General features: G+C 46.8%; 1 protein-coding gene across 1 annotated transcript; it reads right to left on the bottom strand.

Annotated features, from left to right (window-relative positions):
- Window positions 1-18,614: 18,614 nt before the first annotated feature.
- Window positions 18,615-20,760, bottom strand: LOC127309726 (vacuolar-processing enzyme-like). The gene is made up of 7 exons (XM_051340468.2): window positions 20,581-20,760; window positions 20,230-20,394; window positions 19,992-20,148; window positions 19,567-19,898; window positions 19,280-19,477; window positions 18,985-19,191; window positions 18,615-18,832 (listed from the first exon to the last, which is right to left on the bottom strand). Exons 1-7 carry the CDS (start codon window positions 20,758-20,760, stop codon window positions 18,680-18,682), a joined length of 1,392 nt encoding a protein of 463 aa, XP_051196428.1. The 3' UTR covers window positions 18,615-18,679.
- Between the last annotated feature and the right edge of the window lie 923 nt (window positions 20,761-21,683).

Raw genomic sequence — 21,683 nt, 5'->3', positions numbered from 1 at the left:
GAGAAGGTAATCAATCCGAGAAGTTCTACCACGGTTACGAACGATGTGATCCAATGTCTTGTCGGTTTCGAGTTGGTGTTCCCGCCATCCTTCTTCAATATTATGACGCACCTCCTGGTTCACCTAGTCGATGAGATTTCCATTCTCGGTCTGTATTTCTACACAATATGTTCCCCTTCGAGAGGTTCATGGGAGTATTAAAGAAATATGTTCGTAACCGTGCTAGGCCGAAGGAAGCATCGCCAAGGGCTATGGAAATGAGGAGGTAATTGAGTTTTGTGTTGACTTTGTTCCTGACCTTAAGCCGATTGGTCTTCCTCAATCGCGGCACGAGGGGAGACTAAGTGGAAAAGGCACGATCGGAAGGAAATCAATGATATGTATGGACGGCCATTCTACGACTGAAGCACACCACACGGTTCGACCAATTCCAGCTTGGTGGCTCCGTACTTTGAGAAACACAAGAATATTTTACGCTCGGACAACCACAGGAAGCCCGAATCCTGGATTAGGAAGGCCCACATGGAGACTTTCGGCAGTTGGTTGAGAAAACATTTAATGAGTGACAATAAGGTTGTAGATCAGTGTACATGTTGACCAAGACACCATCTTCGACTATAACGACTTTCCAAGGGTACGAGATAAATGGGAATACATTTTACACGATCGCCCAAGATAAAAAGAGCACCAACCAAAACAGTGGTGTCCGCTTTGATGCAGCAACCGAGAATGGGCAAAAGGTCACATATTATGGTTACATAGAGGAGATATGGGAACTTGACTATAGACCCTCCTTTAGGGTCCCTTTGTTCAGTGCAAATGGTTCAACCTAACGGGAGGTGGGGTAAAGGTGGACCAGCAATACGGAATGACAATGGTGGATTTCAACAATCTTGGTTACCTTGACGAACCATTCGTCCTAGCGAAAGATGTCGCTCAGGTTTTCTATGTGAAGGACATGAGTAGCAAACCGAGGAAACGGAAAGATAAGAAAACGATCAGTACATCATGCGATGATCCAAAGCGCCACATTGTTCTTTCAGGGAAAAGAAACATCGTGGGAGTGGAGGACAAGACAGACATGTCAGAAGATTATAATATGTTTGCTGAAATTCCGCCCTTCAAAGTGAACACCGACCCAAGCATTAAGTTAAATGATGAGGATGCTCCATGGATACGGCACAATCGTAAGCAAGCAGGGACACAAGGGAAGAAATGATGTGTAATAATTTATTGTACCAAACTTTGTTGAATGAATCATGTGAATTATATTACCCGTGATGTGTTTGGTGTCCATTTTCGAATGATTCAATTGACTCGAGATAGCACCGATGATACATGAAATTTGGAGTGACTAAGTCATACTCCTGCATACATGAAATTTGGAGTGACTAAGTCATACTCCTGCATATAGGAAATTTGGAGTGACTAAGTCATACTCCTGCATACATGAAATTTGGAGTGACTAAGTCATACTCCTGCATATAGGAAATTTGGAGTGACTAAGTCATACTCCTGCATACATGAAATTTGGAGTGATTTAGTCATACTCCTGCCTAGGCGTATAATATGCATACTCGTAGTCTTCATAGCCGCCGCCGTTGTACTGGTAGTCGTCGCCTTCTAAGTTGCCGGCGTCGTCGTCGCTGCTTTCGTCGCTGTCGTCGGGCGGCGCTCGTGGCTCGAATCGAGGGTAGCGCGGGCGGGGGATATCGCCGGCCGTGATGTAGTCCATGACGCTCTGCAGAGTCCGGCCGTACCACCATAGCCGACGGCCGGCCTCGTGGAAGTTTCCAGGAGGCAGACCGTCCTCCTCATACCTGGCGAGCGCCCTCTCACGCCGATTGATGAAGAAGGCGTCCCAAGTATGCTGGTTATCGGGATGCCAGCGGGGATTCATCCGCTGCTCCGGCGTGAGGTCGAGGTAGTAGTGGTTCGTGATGGCCGCCGGCGCGCAGTACACGAGGGACGGGAGGGACCGGCACGCCGCCGGCGCTTAGGCTCCGGCCCGGCAGGGACGCGGTAGCCCGGAGGGCAAGGGTAGTTCGAGGCGCAAAGCTCCTCCACCTGCTGGTAGGTTAGAGTGGGTGCGGTGGAAGCCATGAGAAAGTGATGAGAGATTGTAGAGATGATAATGCTGGCCAAGCCGGGCTACCTATATGTAGTGACAAATGGCGGGAAAAATGGGAGCGGGAAGACAGGAGGCGGGAAGAAAGAGGCGGGGAGAAAGTGGCGGGAAGAAATTGGCGGGAAAAAATTGGCGGGAAGAAAGAGGCCGGAAGAAATTGGCGGGAAACAATTGGCGGGAAGAAAGAGGCGGGAAGACAGGGAAGAAATGGCGGGAAGACGAGGAGGGAAGAGGGGGTCGGCGGAAAGAGGCGGGAAGAGGGGGCCAACGAACTTTTGAATTGAATTAGTTTTATTTTTATGAATTTTTGATAATTTGTATTTTTAAAATTTTGAATTGAATTAGTTTTATTTTTATGAATTTTTTGGTATATTATTTGTATTTTTAAGATTTTGAATTGAATTAGTTTTATTTTTCTGAATTTTTTGATATATTATTTGTATTATTAACATTTTGAATTGAATTAGTTTTATTTTTCTGATTTTTTTGGTATATTATTTGTATTTTCAACATTTTGAATTGAATTAGTTCTATTTTTCTGAATTTTTTGATATATTATTTGTATTTTTAACATTTTGAAATGAATTAGTTTTATTTTTTCTAAATTTTTTGATATATTATTTGTATTTTTAAGATTTTGAATTGAATTAGTTTTGTTTTTCTGATTTTTTGATATATTATTTGTATTTTTAACATTTTGAATTGAAAAGAAAATTGAAAAGAAATTTGAAAAAGACCTTTAGTCGCGGTTGGCCACACCAACCGCGACTAAAGGGTCTTTCCGCGGAACCGCTCAAATCCATGAAAAGACCCTTTAGTCGCGGTTGGTGTGGCCAACCGCGACTAAAGGGGTGTGGCCACCGGCGACTAAAGGGTACCCTTTAGTCGCGGTTGGCCACACCAACCGCGACTAAAGGTGCCTCCCTATAAATATCGCGCGGCGCGCGAGCGCGGTCAGTTCCTTCTTCCTCCTCGAAACCGCCAGGCTGCCGCCGCTCGCCCTCGACGACGCCGCCTGCGCTAACGACGCCGCCTCCGTCGTCGTCCCGCGCAACCGCCTCTCTCTCGCCGTACGTCCCGCCGCGCCGCGCCGCCGTGTATCTTTCCGTCGTCCGCCGTGACCGCCGGCGCCGCGCCGTGTCCCAAAACGACCCAGCGCGCCGCCGTGCGCGCGTTGACCGCCGCCGCGCGTGACCGCGCGGCACCGGCCGGCCGCGCCACCGTGTCGCACGCACCGTACGTCGTCGCCGCCGCCGCTCGCCGTTGAGAGAGAGAGGACGTACGCGCGCCGCGCGAGTGACCCCCGCCGGCCGTCGCGTTGCAGTGCCGCCGGCCGGCGCGCGCGTTGAGAGAGAGAGAGGCCGGAAGGAGAGGCCGACCCTTTTTTTTTTAATTAACTCACAATTTGTTAATCAAAATTGTAAATCTAAAATTTTGTTAACTTAAATTTTTGTAAACTTAAAATTTGTTAATTACAATAGTGCTAAGTAATTAATTAACTTTTCTTTTAAATGTGTTGAAGTTTGTGTAAACAAACACCGTTAAGACCTTAGCCGGTCGATAACTTTATTAACTTAAAATCGGGCTCTTTGAGCTAGCTTATATTATCTAAAAACAAAATTTTGACATAACAAAAATTTAACTTAACAAAAAATTTACTTAACAAATTTTTGACTTAACAAAATCTTGACTTAACAAAATTTTGACATAACAAAATTTTAACTTAACAAAAAATTTACTTAACAAAATTTTGACTTAAGAAAAATTTTACTTAACAAAATTTAGACTTAACAAAATTTTAACTTAACAAAAAAATTAAATTAATTAACAAGAATTATTTTATTTTGGGATCGAGAGGGGGCGGCGAGGGTTATGTGTCCTCGGCACCGCCACCGCCCTTTCGCCACCGCCCTTTCGCCACCGCCACCGGTCTCTCGGTCACGCGGTCACTACGCCCCCCCTCTCGCCTCCCTCGTCGCCCTCTCTCTTTATATGTAGAAGAGATGTGATATATAATGCATATACACAATTAATTTGTTTTGACTACATGTTTTCAGAGATCGACATATGGCGGACGATAGAGCTGACCCGATTCTGGACAACTATGATCCGGACGCTGAAGACCATATGTTCGGCATCATAAAAGGCGATATTCCATATGTGCCGACCGGAGAAGAAGAAGATGATATCTCTTCTTATCTGAACCTTGAGTGTGAAGATGAAGGGCGCCGTCAGCAAGCAGATGATGCCGAAGAAACGTCGATAAACGACGATCTTCAATTGGAAGTAGCAACCACCTCCGGCGCCGAGGTATATATATATACATATTGAGCGTCTGGTGATACAAACTAACTGATTTGAATAAATGTGTGTGTACTAACGCGCGCGACTCTCTTTCTTATTTTAGCCCTCGGCCGGATCGTCGAAAAAATCGAGTACGTCGTCAAAGCGTGGCGCAACCAAGACGATGAAAGCAGGAGAAACATGCACCATCGATGTTGTCGACGAAGCAACCGGCAGGCCGCTGGAGCCCAGCAAGAACGCCACCAAGTTTGTCAGCCAATGCGGAGCCGTTGTTAGAGACAACGTCTCGATCACCCGCCAGGAGTGGAATGAGCCAAAGAAGGCACGTGTTGGTTTCACTTTTGTCGATAAGAGAGAAAAAAAAGATTGCTTCAACAAGCTTATGGAACATTTCGTTCTACCTCCGGAATACCGCAAATACGATGAGGAGGGTAACAAGATTGCGGAAAACAAGGAGAGGCGCAAGCTAGTCAAACAGTTCGCTCTTTCTAGGATGGCCAACGCATTCCGGAAATACAAGCAAAATCTAGCCCATGACTTTGTCAACCAGGGCAAGACTCCGGATTTCAAAGGACAATATGAGAAACTGCAACATGATTGGCCAGAATTTGTGAAGCAAAAGAAATTGGAGCAGTTCCTTGAACTATCGAAAAAAAATAAGGAAAATGCGCCAAGAAGGAGTACAATCATAAAATGGGGCCAGGAGGGTATCGCTTTTGGCAGCCTAAGTGGGAGAAGATGGAGAACGAGCTGAGGGCGCGAGGAATCCGTCCAGGTACGGAGGGATGGGACCCAAGGGCCAAAAGCTGGTGGTACGGGCATGGGGGATCGCTGAACCGGAGACGGGGAGTGTGTTTATCAGGGCAAAATAATTACACCCACCCAAAAGCTTATTGAGGCAATGAGGGAGGCTCAAGAGGGGAGGATCAGGTTCAACAGAGAGAACGACGCCCTGACAAAAGCCCTCGGGAATCCTGAACACGGAGGACGTATACGAGGCATGGGGCCCATTCCGTGGAAAATAGGGTTCCCCCAGAACGATGACCCGTACGGTTACAGAAGCCGTAAGAGAAAGATGGATCGGGATGCAGATGTTGTGGCGAAGTTGGTAACGGAAATGGATGTGATGAAGAAAATCGTGAGTGTACTAGTCGCCGAAAGAGATGCAGCTCGGGCGCAGCATGCTGAAGATCATCCAATGGATCTCGGAAGCCAGCAGCGGAGAAGAAGCAGCGTGGCTTCCACGGAGGCCTCACCGGCTGGTGCACCGACGATCGAAATTACTGCACCGGAGCCTCCTCGCTACCCCGTGGACGATATAAAGGAGATGAAAGCATGTCATCTGTATTATCCTATCGGGAACATGTCCATGAAGGTAGCCATCGGCAGTGCTTTGCCACCTGGAGCACTCCACCACAACAACCCCATTCAAGATGGCTATGCTCGTGTGACGGTGGAGGAGATAGTCCAAGGGTTTGAGGACCTGGACATTGACATTGCTACACCTGAAGGGGTGAAAAGACTTGGAGATGTCAAGCGCCAGTTCATTCTATGGCAGAAGAAGTTTATCAAGTTTCCAGGCGAGGCGCCAACAAGTCCACCCCCCTACGGTGGTGGTGGTGGCGGTGGCGGTGGCGGTGGCGGTGACGGTGGCGGTGGCGGCGGTGGTGGTGGTGCTTCACCTAATACACCTCCTTCACGTCAGCCGACGCCGCCCCCCAGTCCTCGTCCGGCGGGTAAGCAGACGCCGCCCCCTAGTCCTCGTCCGGCGGGTGATCGTCAGACACCGCCCCCAATCCACCTCCGGCGAAGAAGCGAAGCAGTCCCGGGTTATTAACCCGGACCCTTATGTACCTAAGAAAACAAAGATACCGAGCCATCAGAAGCCTCTCATCCCGAGGCCTTGGGAACTTAGTGTCGAGGAAAATGCAGCGGCCGTGGCTGCTCGGCATGAGAAATGGAAGGAGGAGTGCAAGAAGAAAAGAGAGGGCGAGCCCAAGCCGGTATATTCGACAAGCAAAAGCGGTGGGCTAAGTCATTTTTGAACACACCGTCCCAAGCCGCGAAGAATCTGCCTGACGACTATTTACGTGAACTTCGTAGGCAAGCACTCGCGTTCAAGAGGAACCAAGAGTTGGCGGAGAAGAAAGCCTTGGAGGACGAGGCCGAGTCAAAATTAGAAAAGGGGAAAGAAGTTGCCCAGCTCGGGGAACAAAGTAAACAATCGATCGCCCCGCTCATAGTGCAAGCCGCCGATCCGGATGCCCCCGATATCATAGCAGCTGCGGCAGCACATGGATTGACTGTAACGAGTGCCGAGAGAACAAGCGGCCGAGTTAGGTATCACTCTTCGTGCCTTTGCTAGGCCTTGATGAGGCGCCAATGAAGGACGTAGTATTTACATATGTGAAGAATGGCCCTCTCGTCGAGCTGCGCAGAAGAGGATCTACCTCGACAAATGAAAGGTCTGCTAAATTGGTACAAGGGTTACATAAAACATAAAAACGCCAAAGAGTATATCTATGCGGAAGTTAGATATGAGCATCACTTCAAACATTACCGGGTACAAATTCATACTGAGTGAATTGTTCCAGCTGTTCAATCTGCGCGACCTCGACAAATCTATCATCGGTTGCTACGTTACGTAAGTGATTTATTAATTTCTACCCCATCTCGTTCATTGCCTGCACTTGTCCTAACTATCTTGTTGTGTACGCTATTATGCGAGAATGAAGAAGCGGGAAATGCGAATAAGGAACATCCATGATGTTGGGTTCATTGACCCACACATCGTTAATTCACATGTGTTAGAACACCACCCGCCGACGTGGAGGATGACCTGTGGCGGTTTATTAGAAAACAGCAACAGAAAAGTGATATTCTATTTCCTTACCATTTTGGGTGAGTGTTTCTGTCTTGAGCACATTCTCTTTTGTTTACTCCATGCATGGTATGTGGCTAATCGATGAGTTATGCATGACTGTGCATGTATCGTGTCCGCAGGTTCCACTGGATTCTTATGGTAATTAAAGTTCAGACCTCCTCAGTTCTCGTCCACGACTCTCTGAATATGGATCCGGCGCTTTGGGGCGACATGAGAAAAATGATGCAAAAGTAATTATTTTCATTCATTTGCGCTCTATATCGATCGGCCTATTTCGTTCATCATTTCCTAATATCAAGTAACTAATTAATAACTCTCTTGTTTATTTTATTTTCTTTGCCTCGTAGGGTTTGGAGACGGTTCGTAGATACCAAGGTCGGTGAATTCAAAAAAGAGCTACATTTTAAAATGGCAGTGCGGACGACTGGGGATATTCAGCCACCGGGGACCAATCTATGTGGATACTATGTTTGTGAGAGGATCCGGAGATACTGCAATGAGCGGGACCAGACGTGTGAGAACAACATCCTGAGGAATAACCTCCGGAAGACGCTTAGTCCAGAAGCTCGCTTCCGACCACTTCAAGAGGAACTAGCTAGATGGTTGGCGAGGGAAGTCATCGATCCTAGAGGAGAACACTATTACGATGACGTAGAACTTTATATGCACCAGAATTTGTAACTAACTTGTTCAAAATTGTATATGGTCATCCGATATTGAATATATATTGTATATTCCTCTTGAATTCTTTTTGGTTCTAATTTCAAATTTGTTTGAAATTGTACATTCATATGTATGTATGTATACAGTACCGTAGAATATGTGAAACTCCTTCAAAATTAAAACCCAAAAGAAATAAAACAATACAAATTAAAAAGAAACCAGATTTAGGGGGAGGGGGGCTAAAACCCTAAACCCTGCGGAGGCCTTTAGTCGCGGTTGGCCAGAAGAACCGCGACTAAAGGTCCTCCGCCCTGGCGCTCGCCTGCGGCCCACGTGGACGGGCCTTTAGTCGCGGTTCGTAAGGAACCGCGACTAAAGGGGGGGGCCTTTAGTCGCGCTGCTTTGGTCGCGGTTGCGCCACCGCGACTAATGGCAGTTGCCAACCGCGACCAAAGCCCTTTTTTCCACCAGTGATGCCTTGCATATGATCATAGACAATCGGCGTCTTCCCCTTAACTGAATCAACATTGGGATCATGTTGAATCACCAACAGCGAGTCCACATAGCTTCGCAAGAATCTCCTTGAGGCATCAACAGGCGGGGCTGCCTTCTGATGAACCACTTCATTCCTTACATGCCATATGCGCCAGAAGGTCATGAGCATCATCAGTCTTTCCTGCTCATTTGCTTGGTCCAGAGCATGGAAAAGCCACTCCTGGCCTGTGTTGGTGATGTGCTCCTTCAGCGGCCAGATCTCCCGCATTGCTGCCCAAAGCTCTCGAGCCAACGGACACCTGCAAAATGTGTGATATGTATCCTCGCGTTCCATACCACAAAGCACACATATGTCCGCTTTCTTTTGTTCTCCCCTGTAGCTAGGGAATTTGTAATCAGACGCCATGCAAACACGCGTACCTTAAGTAGTAGTATATATTAAGAGAACCATAATTTCTAAATACAAAGATCTTCTAACTTAAAAAATGATGAGTAGGTAACTAGGCATATTGGATACACACATGCATCTATCCGACTGTTCAGCCCAAGCACACATACACGCATCACATTAGGCAGTATAATCATGCTAGTTAGCAATCTAACATCGGGATTCAGATAGTAAGGAATCTAGCATAGCAGGCTATATGCCTACATGAACATGATACATACTGGCATGCATCAGTCAGATTCAGCTGCTAAGCACAGCCTTTGCCAAGAAATAATACTTAACAGGTGGAGAAATCAGACATGAACCAAATATGAAGACTAAGGGATTGGAGCATAAATTTTCAAAAGAAATCTGCAACGAAAGTGAAATGAGCAGCAAATAATAGCGCGATGAATTAATTCAACACCATGTATGCGCAGTCAGTCAATAACCCAGGACCTGACCCTGATAGCAAGTACTAGTGACTTTTAACATCATGAGAGATGCTGAGAAGAAAGCTAGTCACACCTTCCTTGATCTACAACAAACGAACTAGCAGGGTCACATAAATGGCCACGGTGGAATCTGTATCACGAATAAACAACTCGAGCTAATTTATCACAGTCACCGAGGATGCCCAGACCCCTGCTAGTTAGCTAATTAACTTTGCAAATTCATAATAACAACCAACTAAATCTGGAACCAGTAGTTGCAGGAACGGGGTCATCACCTGCACGTGACGCCTTCCTCTCCTGTTGGGTGCCGGTGGTGAATAGATGATGAAGATCTACGGCTTAGGGATTTGGTTGGGGTTGTTGGATCTGCTGTGGGATTAAGGAGAGGCTGGTGCGAGAGAGGATGTGCCGGTGGTGGATGGCGGCGGAGTGGCCGGAAGGATAGCGCCGCCACCGGCACGCGTGATGGAGAGGCGGCCGGGAGAGCTCCGAGCCCATGAATTTGGGGATTTAGGGTTCATATGCGCGGGTGTGGACACTTTACACTGTGCGAAATGAAACTTGGGCGCGCTTTGGGCCAGATGTTGGCGCTAAATTTTTCGCCTCGCGCGTATTGGACCAAATGTTGGCGCATCGGTCCACTTAATGACCCATGGTTGGTCGGCATTGTTTACCGACGGATCATCTGACGGCCACATATTTCCGACCAACAATCCGTCATCCTGTACATTTTTTTTTCCAACCGACTGTTCGACAAGAGCTTTGCCGACCAACATTCTGTCAACGATACTATCTTTTGCCGACCAAAGTCAGTTGGGAATCTAGCGCTGTGGTGTAGTGTGTGTGCCGGCCCTAGGGCTTGGAGGAGGGGCCAAGGCAGCCCTAGCCGACCCTCCCCCTATACAATGAGGGGAGGGGCAGGGGCACAGCCCACCACTTCCCTCCAATCCTAGCCGCCACCCCTCTCCCTCCTCCTTCCTATGCAGGCTTGGCGAAGCCCTGCGGGAAGTTCTCCTCCACCACCACCACCACCACCACCACGCCGTCGTGCTGCTGGTACTCCGAGGGGATCTACTACCTCAGCTGACCACTGGAATGGGGAGAGAAAGGTCTTCATCGACACCGTACGTGTGACTGAGTACGGAAGTGCTGTCGGATTGCAGCACCGGAAGGAACCCCTTCATCAACCACGAGATCAGATCTCGTTAAGGCTTTGGATCTTCGAGGGTTAGTTTCTCATCTATCTGGTTGCTTTGAGCTCATAGATTATATTTCCATAGATTGGATATTGGATTTATTCGTCTTTGCGGTATAGTTTTTTGTTTTCCATGCAACGAACCCTACATTTCCGTCACCATCCATTTTTTTTAGATACGTGCGCACCATGGTAGATGGAAACATTTATTTCTCTCTCCTCTTTTTATCCGAACCTCAAAACATAATGGACGGTGACGGAAACACCCATGCCCATGCTTGAGTGTACAAAATCCACTCTCCATGAAAAATAACCCAAAAATGGGAAAATGAAAGATGAAAAATTTAATGGGAAAGAACGGAGATACCTTAAATGGCTGCCAACTTTGCTCCTCGAGTAGGTTTTGGCTCCGTATATAAGAGCATCTCCACTCGTCCCCCCGAACAGGCCCCCGGCGAGCGTTTTTTCCATCCGGACGGCGTAATTCGGCCCAGTCGCGCCCCCGGTTCCTCGTTTTCGTCCGGATTTGGCCCTTCATCCATCCGGCGAGCCCACGCCATCCCCGGCCCCCCGGGGAGCGCTCGGGGAGTCCGGACGAAACGAAAGCGCGCGTGGCCCCAACTTGTCGGCGACAATGGCCTGGGTTTGTACGGCAATACCCTCGTCTTCCCGATCTACGGCAATACCCTCGTCTTCCCGATCTACGGCAATACCCTCGTCGAACGAAAGCTTTGAACTCTCAAGTGGTGCAACATAGATAGATTATATATATTTCGAATATAATTACATATAAAAACTTTAAAACAAACTTAAACTACTTCTTCTTCCTACATGGCCCCGCCTCATCGTCGTGGCGGCGACGCTTCCGGCTCGTCACCTCCTCGTCGGAGGAAGTTGAGTCCTCCTCCTCGTCAGTGTCCTCAGCCTCTTCGTCGTCCTCCTCCTGCTGCTCCTCCTCCTTTTCCTCGGCCTCTTCCTCGGCCTGCTCCTTGGCCTCTTCGTCCTCCTCCTCGTCCTCCTCGTCGTCATCCCATTCGTCCTCGCTGGCCGGCGGGGGGGAATCGTCGCTGCTGGACGATGCAGCTTTATCCCACCAATGGCGCCATCCAGGCGGCTTCCCCTCGCTGTCGGTGTCCGATGGCCAAGAGAGATCGCTCATGGTTGACGGAGGATGGTGAGGAGAGAACAGATGAATGGCGTCGGCCGTCGGAAACCGTATATGTAGGTCTCTCGACGAAGAGAGCGGCGGTTGCTCTTCCGCGGAGTTCGTGCTCCATTACGGCGGTTCTCGCATCGAGGCCACTTCGACCGTTCCCGACGAGTCGTTTCGGCTCTCCAGACCACTTCGCTGCGGTTCAATGCGTCGAGGGAACTCCGACGATTTCCCTTCCCGGTGACTGCGCCGTCGCTATGCACGCGGTGAGTGCGCGTCAGAAGGCGACCATGGGCTCGCGGCTGGAAAAATGGGCCTCCCCAGGCCACAAAATACATCCATCCGGCGCTAAATAACGCCGGATTTCGGCCTGGGGAGCCCAACGGCTGGGGATGCTCTAACACAACAACCATTCTATAGGGGGGTGCTACTCAACTCAAAGCGGGACCGAGCGTCCGAGGAGCTAAAGCCAATGATACATGGCCGCTCCAATGGGGCCCAACAAAAAAGGTAATGGGGTTTCTCTATTTTGTTTATGTTTACATTTTAATATTTGTTTAAACTTGACAAATGTTCAATTTTCAAATAGTTCAAATAAAAAATATTCAAAATAAAAAGTTCAAACTTTAAAATGTTTAAAATTTTAAAAAGTTCATACTTTAAAATGTTCAAAATTGAAAAAGGTTCAATTTTTAAAATTTTGTTCAAACTAAAATCTGTTCAGAAATGAAAATTTATTTAAACCTGAAAAATGTTCAATTTTTTAAAGTTCAAACTTAAAAAAATCAAAATCAATATATCTTCTAACTTGAAAAAAGTTCGAACTAGAAAAAAGTTCAAAACTAAAACTCATTAAAAATGTAAAATATTCAAAAAAACAATTTAAAAGTTGGCCAAAAAATACGAAACAACTAGCAAAAAAACAAAGAAAACGAGAAGAAAATAGAGAACAACAACATAAAAACCGAAGACATCCACCCTGCTAAATAGGCATGGCCTAGCGTGTGATTGCTTCAGTCGGCCTGGATGATCGGGGCCGCATTGAGAGGAAAATAGGGGTCCTCCTCGCTAGTGCTCGCGCAAGCCCTATCTACCGTTTCGCTCAACGATAACTAATTGGGCTTTCGTTCGTCGGCCCAAATTATGTTTTCCTGAAGGCTTCCTTCTTTCGCTTGGACTTTGCGTGTTACTTGGTTTTTTTGGGCTTTTCAATATTGTATGGGTCGCTTGTATCAGTTTGGACACTGATCGGTATATAAATAGGTGAAAATCTCTGTAAACTTTCGGTGTGGGACTAAAAGAATGGTGCAACCCCGGTTGAACGTGGCCGTTCGCTAGCCTGTCGGCCCACGTGCTACTGCCAATCTAGCCACAGTGTGCATATGCAACATTGTGGCTTCGGTTCCAGGTCCTACAGCTCGCAGCTAAGTTCTTTCTTTTTCTAATGATAATGAGGTCGACAAATTAAGGAGGCACGTCATGATTTTGAAAAAGGAAAGTCATACTAGGCTCGCATTGAACGATGTGTGACTACTTATTGAATAAAGGTAGTCTAGCCTTTGACTACTCTATCTAACAAAGCTTGACCACCAAAACACTTCCCGTGGAACAAATCTCGTCGTAATACGAAAAAATCTCGTCTACACAGGGAACAAACATGTAGCGTCTGAGGAACATAAATCTTTTCTACATAGAAAACAAAAGTTCGTGTCCGAGGAACAAATCTCGTCTACATAGGGAACAAACATGTACCGTCTGAGAAACAAAATTTCGCGTTCGAGGAACAAATCTCGTCTACACGGGGAACAAACATGTAGGATCCGCGGAACAAATCTCATCTAAAAAGGCAATAACATTTTGTGCCCCAGGAACAATGCCGTTCAAGTAGTGAACAAAAATTTCACGTCCGAAGAACAAATCTCGTGCACAAGGAATAAAAAGGTAGCATCAAAGGAACAATTATCATCTATGAGTCAGAGGAACAACTTGGAGATATATGCATAACAAGTTAATAGGTTGAGGGGATCAAAATATAATGAGGAACTACTTGGAGCCATATAAGGAATGAAACATATGTTGAGGGAAACAAAAGCATTTGTAACAAGGAACAACATTAAGCATATTAGGAACAACACCGAGTGTTGAGGGGGACAAACACATTTATAATGAGAAACAACTTGAAGGTGTATGAGGAACAACCTCATAGGTTGAAAGGGAATAAAACTATTCAGAAAGAGTAACAACATGGAGCACATGAAGAACAACACTCCATATGTTGATGGGAACAAACACATTTATAATGAGAAACTACATGGAGCAATGTAAGGAACAATGCCATAGTTCCAGGGGAACAAAACCATTTGCGCTAAGGAACAACTTTGAGGTATATGAGGAACAACCAAATAGGTTGAGGGGAACAAACCCATATATAGTGAGGAACAACACCATAGGTTGTGGGGAACATAAAAACAATTTGAACTATGGATCAACTTGTAGGAAAATGAGGCACAATCCCATATTTTTAAGGGAACAAAACCATTTGCATTAAGGAGCAAGTTGAGGTACATGAGGAACAACGAAACAGGTTGAGGGGAACAAACCCATATATAATGAGGAATAACTTTGAGTTATACAACGAACAACACCACAGGTTATGGGGGAACATAAAAACAATTTGAACTATGGAGAACTTGCATGCAAATGAGGAACAATCCCATGCTTTCAAGGGAACAAAACCATTTGCATTAAGGAACAACTTTGAAGGATATGAGGAACCACTAAATAGGTTGAGGAGAACAAATCCATATATAGCGAGGGCCGAGTTATATAAGGAAGAACACCTTTGGTTGCGGGGAACAATACACAATTTGAACTGTGGAATAACATGGAGGCAAATGATGAACATCCCATAGTTTCAGGGGAACAAAACCATTTTCAGTGAGGAACAACCATATAGGTTGAGCGGAATAAACTCATTTATAGTGGGGAGTAACTTTGAGTTATACAAGGAACAACACCATATGTTGTGGGGAACAAGCAAACATTCTAGCCTCTTGGACTAAATCGTATTTACACGAGGAAAAATATTTTAGACCAGTGGAACAAATTGAATTTATATGAGGAATGCAATTTTTCCCCGTGGAACAAATCACATGTAGACGAAGAAAAACACACACGGAGACTCATGGCATAAATCGTATATTCAGGAAACAAGAATATTACGCCCAAGGAACACATCTTGTCTACTCGGGGAATAAGAATATTGTGGTATTGTGTCCGAGAAATGCATCTATTTTATTTGGGGAACAAGAATATTGCGTCCGAAAAACACATCTCATCTCTCGGAACAACAAAATTGCATCCAACGAACACATCACGTTTACGTAAGGAGCAAGAATATTGCGTCCGCAAAACAAATCCCGTCTTCTTGGGAAACATGATTATTAAGTGTGAGGACCAAATCAAAATTACAAGGAAATAAAATCTTGTCGGTGAAACACATATGAGTAACAAATATTATACTCGCTGAGACACATAGGATGAATAATATAATAAATAAACGAAAAAAGTTGAAAAGAAAACTAACTTAACGAACCACACGAAGTCAAACTAAGAAAAAGAAGTGGAAAAGAAAAGAAACCAAAAAATAATAAAAATGAAGAAAAGAATACAAGAATGAAGAAAAAACGAAAAATAAAAAAGAAGGAAAAGAAGCAACAAACTTATAGGTTATTGCTGCGGATTTTTTTTATAGACAACATCAAGGAGGGTACAAGAGAAAATCGTGGCACGTTAGCCCGTAGTAGTTTCTGTAAGAGCATCTCCACTCGCCCTCCCAAAAGGCCCCATATAGACCTTTGGGGGGCACCGGAGCCTAAAATCCACCCCCGTCGCGGCTCTCAAAATTGATTTTCCGCCCGCGTGGCTCAACTTTGCATCCCCCCAGGACGAACCCAGTAGAAAGGGAGTCTAGCGGGGGCACCGGCGCGCCACGTGTTGGCGGGAAAGACGTGGGAAGAATCCGTGGGAAACGCCTGCATGGCCGTGGACCAACCCCGTAAGCGTCCGCCGAGTCGTCTTCCTCACAGCATCGCCTTCCGCACCCGTCGAGTTGCTTTCGCGTTAATGCGCGCATGCTCGTCTTCAGCAGCGGTCAAAAGCTGCTCGCCCTGCTCTCCTTCCACGTCGGGTCGCGCGGAGTTAATGCATGCCTGCTCGTCTTCAGCACTGCTGCTCATCTTCAACGGCGGCGTTAATGCCCACTGATACGTCTCAAATGTATCTATAATTTTTTATGCTTCATGCTTATTTTACACCAATTCATATATGTTTTGCTTACACTTTGTTGCACTTTTACATGATTTCCAGCACTAACCTATTAACAAGATGTCATAGTGCAAGTTCCCTATTTTCTGTTGTTTTTGTATTTCAGAAACATTGTACAGGAAATATTCTCGGAATTGGACGAAACAAAAGCCGAACTCAATATTTTACCGAAACGAAGATGAAGTCCGAAGGGGGGTCGAAGAGGCGCATCAGGGCGCCCAAACCACCCCTACAGGCGGCTTGGACCTGGCCCGCGCCTAGGGTAGGTGGGGGCTACTAGGAACGCCACCGACCTAAATCCTCCGCCTATTTATACATCTTCTCGGGAAAACCCTGGATATACAAGCCTCCATCCACGAAAAGTTCCGTCGCGGCCGCCATCGTCCAGAGAAGATCTGGTGGATAGAATTATCTGTCCCGGCACGCTGCCGGGATGGGAAATTGCCCCCGGAGCCATATTCATCGTTGTTGCTTACTCCTACGATGAGGAGTGAGTAGTTCTCCCCTGAGACTGAGGGTATACCTGTAGCTATGTGGTTTATCTCTCTCTCCCATGGTGTGATCTTTATGGGACCATGAGCTTTGTAATCTAGATGTCATTATGCTATTGCTGAGTGTGGAGTTGATGAAGGAGAATTCATGCGCAACGTTGAGTGAAACCCCAAGAGGAAGGTATGATAAGCACAGAAGGAAGTTTTCTCTCAGTAAGAAACCAAGGTTTTTCGACCAGTAGGAGAAAAACGTTCTCTCCCGAGGTGTTGCGAACCATCTCGTGGCAGGGCGCACTGCCGGCATCAGCAGCAACGTGGAGATCTGCACACAAACAACCAAGTATTTTGTCCCCAACTTTCAGCGAGGTTGTCAAGCTCACTGGTTTTGCAGAAAACAAAGGATTAAACGAACCGTGTGGAAGAAGAATTTTTTGCAGAGAACAGAACACGAAAATGCTGTAGAAGATTGCAATTAAAAGAAGAAGGACCGGGGTCCACAGTTCACTAGAGACGCCTCCCTAATAAAATAAATATGCTGGGTAAAAAAATTACAGATAGCCAATTGAGAAACAGAGATTCTACGCTAATTGTTGGTGCAGAACACATGCTATGGAAGTATGCGGGCATTACAACAATATACATAGACCGTAATCAAACTGCATCTATGTCTAATAATCCACCTTCAGGATTGCATCCACGACACCCTCCAGTATTAAGTTGCAAGCAATGGACTGTCGCTTTAAGCAATGTGTGTAAAGTGAATGATGAAACTACCCTTGAATAGAACACCGCTGTTTTCTCCCTAGTAGCAACAACACATCTACAACCGTAGAGAACAAGGTCACTTTCCATGGTTAAATAGAGGCATGAACCCACTATCGAGCATAAATACTCCCTCTTGGAGTCGCTAGCATCTACTTGGTCAGAGCATCTACTAGGAACGGAGAGCATGCAAGATCATAATAACATAATATATAATCTCAACCAAAGCAATCTCTCTATAAATCGTATCCACATCAAACCAATACGTAGCAATTACAAATAGATGATCTTGATCATGTTAGGCAGCTCACAAGATCTATACATGAAGCACAACAAGGAGAGGACATCCATCTAGCTACTGCTATGGACCCATGGTCCCGTGGAGGACTACTCACGCATCACCTCGGATGAAGACATGGCGGTGTAGAGGACGTCGGTGATGCTTTCCCTCTCCGCAGGGTGCCAGGATGGACTTCAGAACACTCCCGAACTAGGGTTTCGGTTGAGGGCGGCGTCGGAACTTTTCGTGGATGGAGGCTCTCGTTCCTGGGGTTTTCCCGATACGAGGAGTAAATAGGCGGAAGGGCGGAGCAAACGAGGCAACGAGGCGCCAGTACATGGGCCAGGCGCGACTACCTGTTTCCAGTTCATTGCGCCACCGCCTTCTTCTTTCTCATCCCGTCCGTCGGCGTGCACCGACTGCTGGGACAGTAGGCCTCCGGAACCCTGCCTCTTGTGAACCTGTATGGGTGAGGGGCAATCAGGTGTTTGGGGAGCGCTCCGGCGTGACTACTGGCATCACGACGTCGTTATTGGACGACTAGTTCCTCCATACCGACAACTTCTTCCCGGACCTCAGTGACTTCTTCGGCAACCTCAACATGGGCGACAACGACGTTGCTGCGAAGTATGTGATCTTGTCTTTTCTCTTTCAGTTTCTGTTAGAGTTTCTTCTTCTAGTTTTTATGGTAGATGCGATCGGTTTGTCTTGTTCAGATGTGATCTGTTCATCTACCTTACTAGTCTGCACGATTAGTTTATTTGTTATTTTCGTAGTCATGATTTATCAATTACTTGTACGGATTATTTCATATGGATATTTTCTTATATATTCAACACCCATTTGGTAGCTAGGAGTGCACTCTGTCAACCTTTGCGGCGCCACATGTGGCTGATCAACCAGCAAGATTTTGTACCTTTATTTTCTCTTGAATAAAGTCCCTACTTTCCCTTAAAAAAATTGTGACCGAAAGAGAAGGACTTGCACGACAAGCTTAAATAGATACTCCTTCAAAGTAACTCTTTATTTCAGGATTGGTTGGCCACTTTTCTTGAGTGGATCAGTTATTGCTGTGAAAACAAACAAGCAAACCAATCCATTATTCCTTATTACGACTCAGAACGCAGGAGTAGCAGTTGTGCAGGCCTTGGACGCGGCCTTGCGCATGGCCTCGGCCCCAATGCCGGCGTTGCACATGTTGGCAAATGCCCGTGTATGCTTCATTCCATACTGTCGCAGTAACCCACATTGCTCCTCAAAGCCGCGTACCTTCACAGGTGAGGGAGAAAAACATCCAGTCTCGGCATAAATTGTCCGCAGTTGCAGCAAAATTAAAGATGTTGACAGCACAAAATTTATAGGGTTGTTATCTCACTGTTGTGTTTGTACGAATACCATAACCGATTTCACATAACACTCACCATAGACTTGAGGCAGTCCCAGTCATCAACCAGAGGCTGGCCGGGCGGGCGTACGACATTGAGAACTTGGGGACCTTCCTCTGTGCCGAAAAGGCTGCCGCCGATGAGCTCGACGTTGTTATCCACCTGAGACCTATGCGCCATCACCTCCATCAGTTCCTTCCGTGCCTCGCTTTTCTCGGGCATTCCCTCGGACGATTTCCGGTACTTCAAATCCCACGCAGATTGTCTCGTCAGATTAATTTTCTTTTCTATATGTTCATGGAAATGTCTTTTACATTACTGAAATGCCAACCTTATGCCAGAAGTAAAGAAGACCGGCATCACGCTGTTTCACGGCAGGGGAAAGCTGCCTGAGTGAATTATCTGTGTCACCGACCGTGGCGCTGTGGTTGGCAGGATTGGAGGAGCCCATGAACACGGAGAGGTTCTGAGCATTCAGAGCCAGATCACCGTACTGCATCACAGGTGACAAGTGGGCCCTATTCTTCACCTGGTCGATTGTTCAGCATAGATCAGCAACCATGCGTTGCATCTCCCTCGGCACCGATGATGGATGATGGACATGGAAGTGAAACTTACCTTCTCGTACTGCAGCTCGAGGGACTCGTTACCAAGGCTATGCGCATCGCTGTCCTCCATCCACGCGACGCTGTAGAGATCACCCAGGCAGGTCGTGAACTCTGGAGGGGCCTCGCCTGGGCAGTAGGCGGTCCAGCTGCCCATTACCGCGTTAGAGGCTGTGGTGGCGTAGACGCTGATGTTGGCCGGCAGGAGGCCCTCGAATATGCTCCCGGATTCAGCCGCCTCTACATAGAATACCAGGCTCTTGTACGTTCCGGCAGCGTGCTTCTTCTCAAGAGTTGTCACCAAGTCATTGGCATACAGCCTCTCATCCTCATCGATTGGCATACCTGTCCAACAGTTTAGCTTCAGTCGCCTCGCCTAGGGTAACACTGCATGGGATCACCAAAAGGGGAGAAGAATGTACTGCAGGAGTCAAATACCAAGCACCCCTGGACCGCCATCGTCGGAGTAATACACAAAAATGTGGTCGTCCTGGCTGCTATTGACGACCTTGCCGCTGCCGCCGGTGAGCGCCGAGTTGTTGCCGAGCAGGACGGCTAGGAAGTTCTTCACATTCACATCCTTCCCGGTGTAATCCTGCATCCCACATTCTTGATTAGGTGATATACTAGCAACAGAGGTGCAAGAGGACGGCGGGACTCCGGCTCATTCACGTACCTTTGGAACTCCGGCGTACACGTCGCTGCCGTTGGGATTGTTGATGATGACCCCGGGCCTGGGGTTGGCGGAGTTGTTGGCGATGTCATCGTACATGAAGACAACAATGTTCTCATCTCTTAACCCGCCTTTCTTCATGATTTGATACGCATGGCACACGTCCGCCTGACCACAAACAGAGGACGACATGACGTACGTGATGTGCTAACAGTTATTTTCAGCTTTTCACTCGAGTCACTGAATGGGTTTTTTTTTTTTAACATTATCACTGAATGGGTCGTTGATTTGTCGGACTGCAGCACAAACCTCTTCAGAAAAACCCTCGGAAAAATCGTCAACTTAATTAATTACCTGGTGCCGGTAGTTTTCGAAACCTTTGGAGCCGGCGATGAGGACGGCCCACCTCGTCCCAACGACATCCTTCTCCTTATCGGACTGCGGGCGGAGAAACTCCTGCCACGGCCCGCCGGCCACACCGGCGACGAGCAAGAGCAGCTGCACAGCAATTACAGGTAAGTAGAGGCGTGCCATACTTACAAGTGTATGTTTTGGGAATGCACTCTCGGAGTAGCCGTTATATAGGCACTCGCGGTCGCGTTCATTGGCATCGACAGCGCCACTATCAAGGAGGGATAATCTCAGATTTCTTCACTCTAAATAAAGCAAACAATGTTGGCGCTACTACTTCAACGGGAAAATCTACTTCAATCCGACAGTGCTAGCATAATAAACGGAACTAATTCACGTACGTATGACGCGTTGCCCAATTATTTTACAGTAGTACGATTCTTGTACGATGTAATATCCAGTGGTGTGCTGTACTTAGGTGCCACCCACGGATGGTTTGATGGTCTGTGTCGGGGCAAGGATCAGATGGAAAATGGCGTGTGTCTGAAGTCTGAAGTAGACAAAAAGCGCTTGGAGAATAACATTGTTATTATCTCCATTAGACATGGTTCCTCATATATGCCTCTTGGAGATCTCGTTGGTTGTAACGAATCTTGAAGCCCTAATTTTCTGTGAGTGATTGGGAGCACATAGGTCTCGGTTGACAAAGAAATTCCTATGTCTGAATGTCTCAGTCAACGGAAGCCACCTATGGGTGCAGGTACGCTTCCAAAACTCATTGCAAAGAAATTACATGGCCCTACTATTCAGTAAACCCACCATTTACAAATTACAAATCAAGGAGAAGCAACTGTCTAATCATCAATTTCCACTGAAATAGTTTTAACGAGATAATGAACATAGTCTGTGTAGTTTACCTGTCCGTCTCTGTGAGAAATAGTGAGATAGAAAGGCTTCGGGCTGCATTGGTGTTGAACCGATGTGATTTTCAGCAATGAAAGGAACCCTAAACCGCCGCCGCCAGCAACCCCCTCCGAGCTTCGCCCTCCCCGCCGCTGCCGCCGGTTTCTCCGCTGTGGTGCGGCCCCCGTCTCTCGAAATAGGCT

This window comes from Lolium perenne, chromosome 6, assembly GCF_019359855.2.
Source record: "Lolium perenne isolate Kyuss_39 chromosome 6, Kyuss_2.0, whole genome shotgun sequence".
Lineage (NCBI taxonomy): Eukaryota > Viridiplantae > Streptophyta > Magnoliopsida > Poales > Poaceae > Lolium > Lolium perenne.
This window is presented reverse-complemented; position numbering and strand designations above follow the sequence as displayed.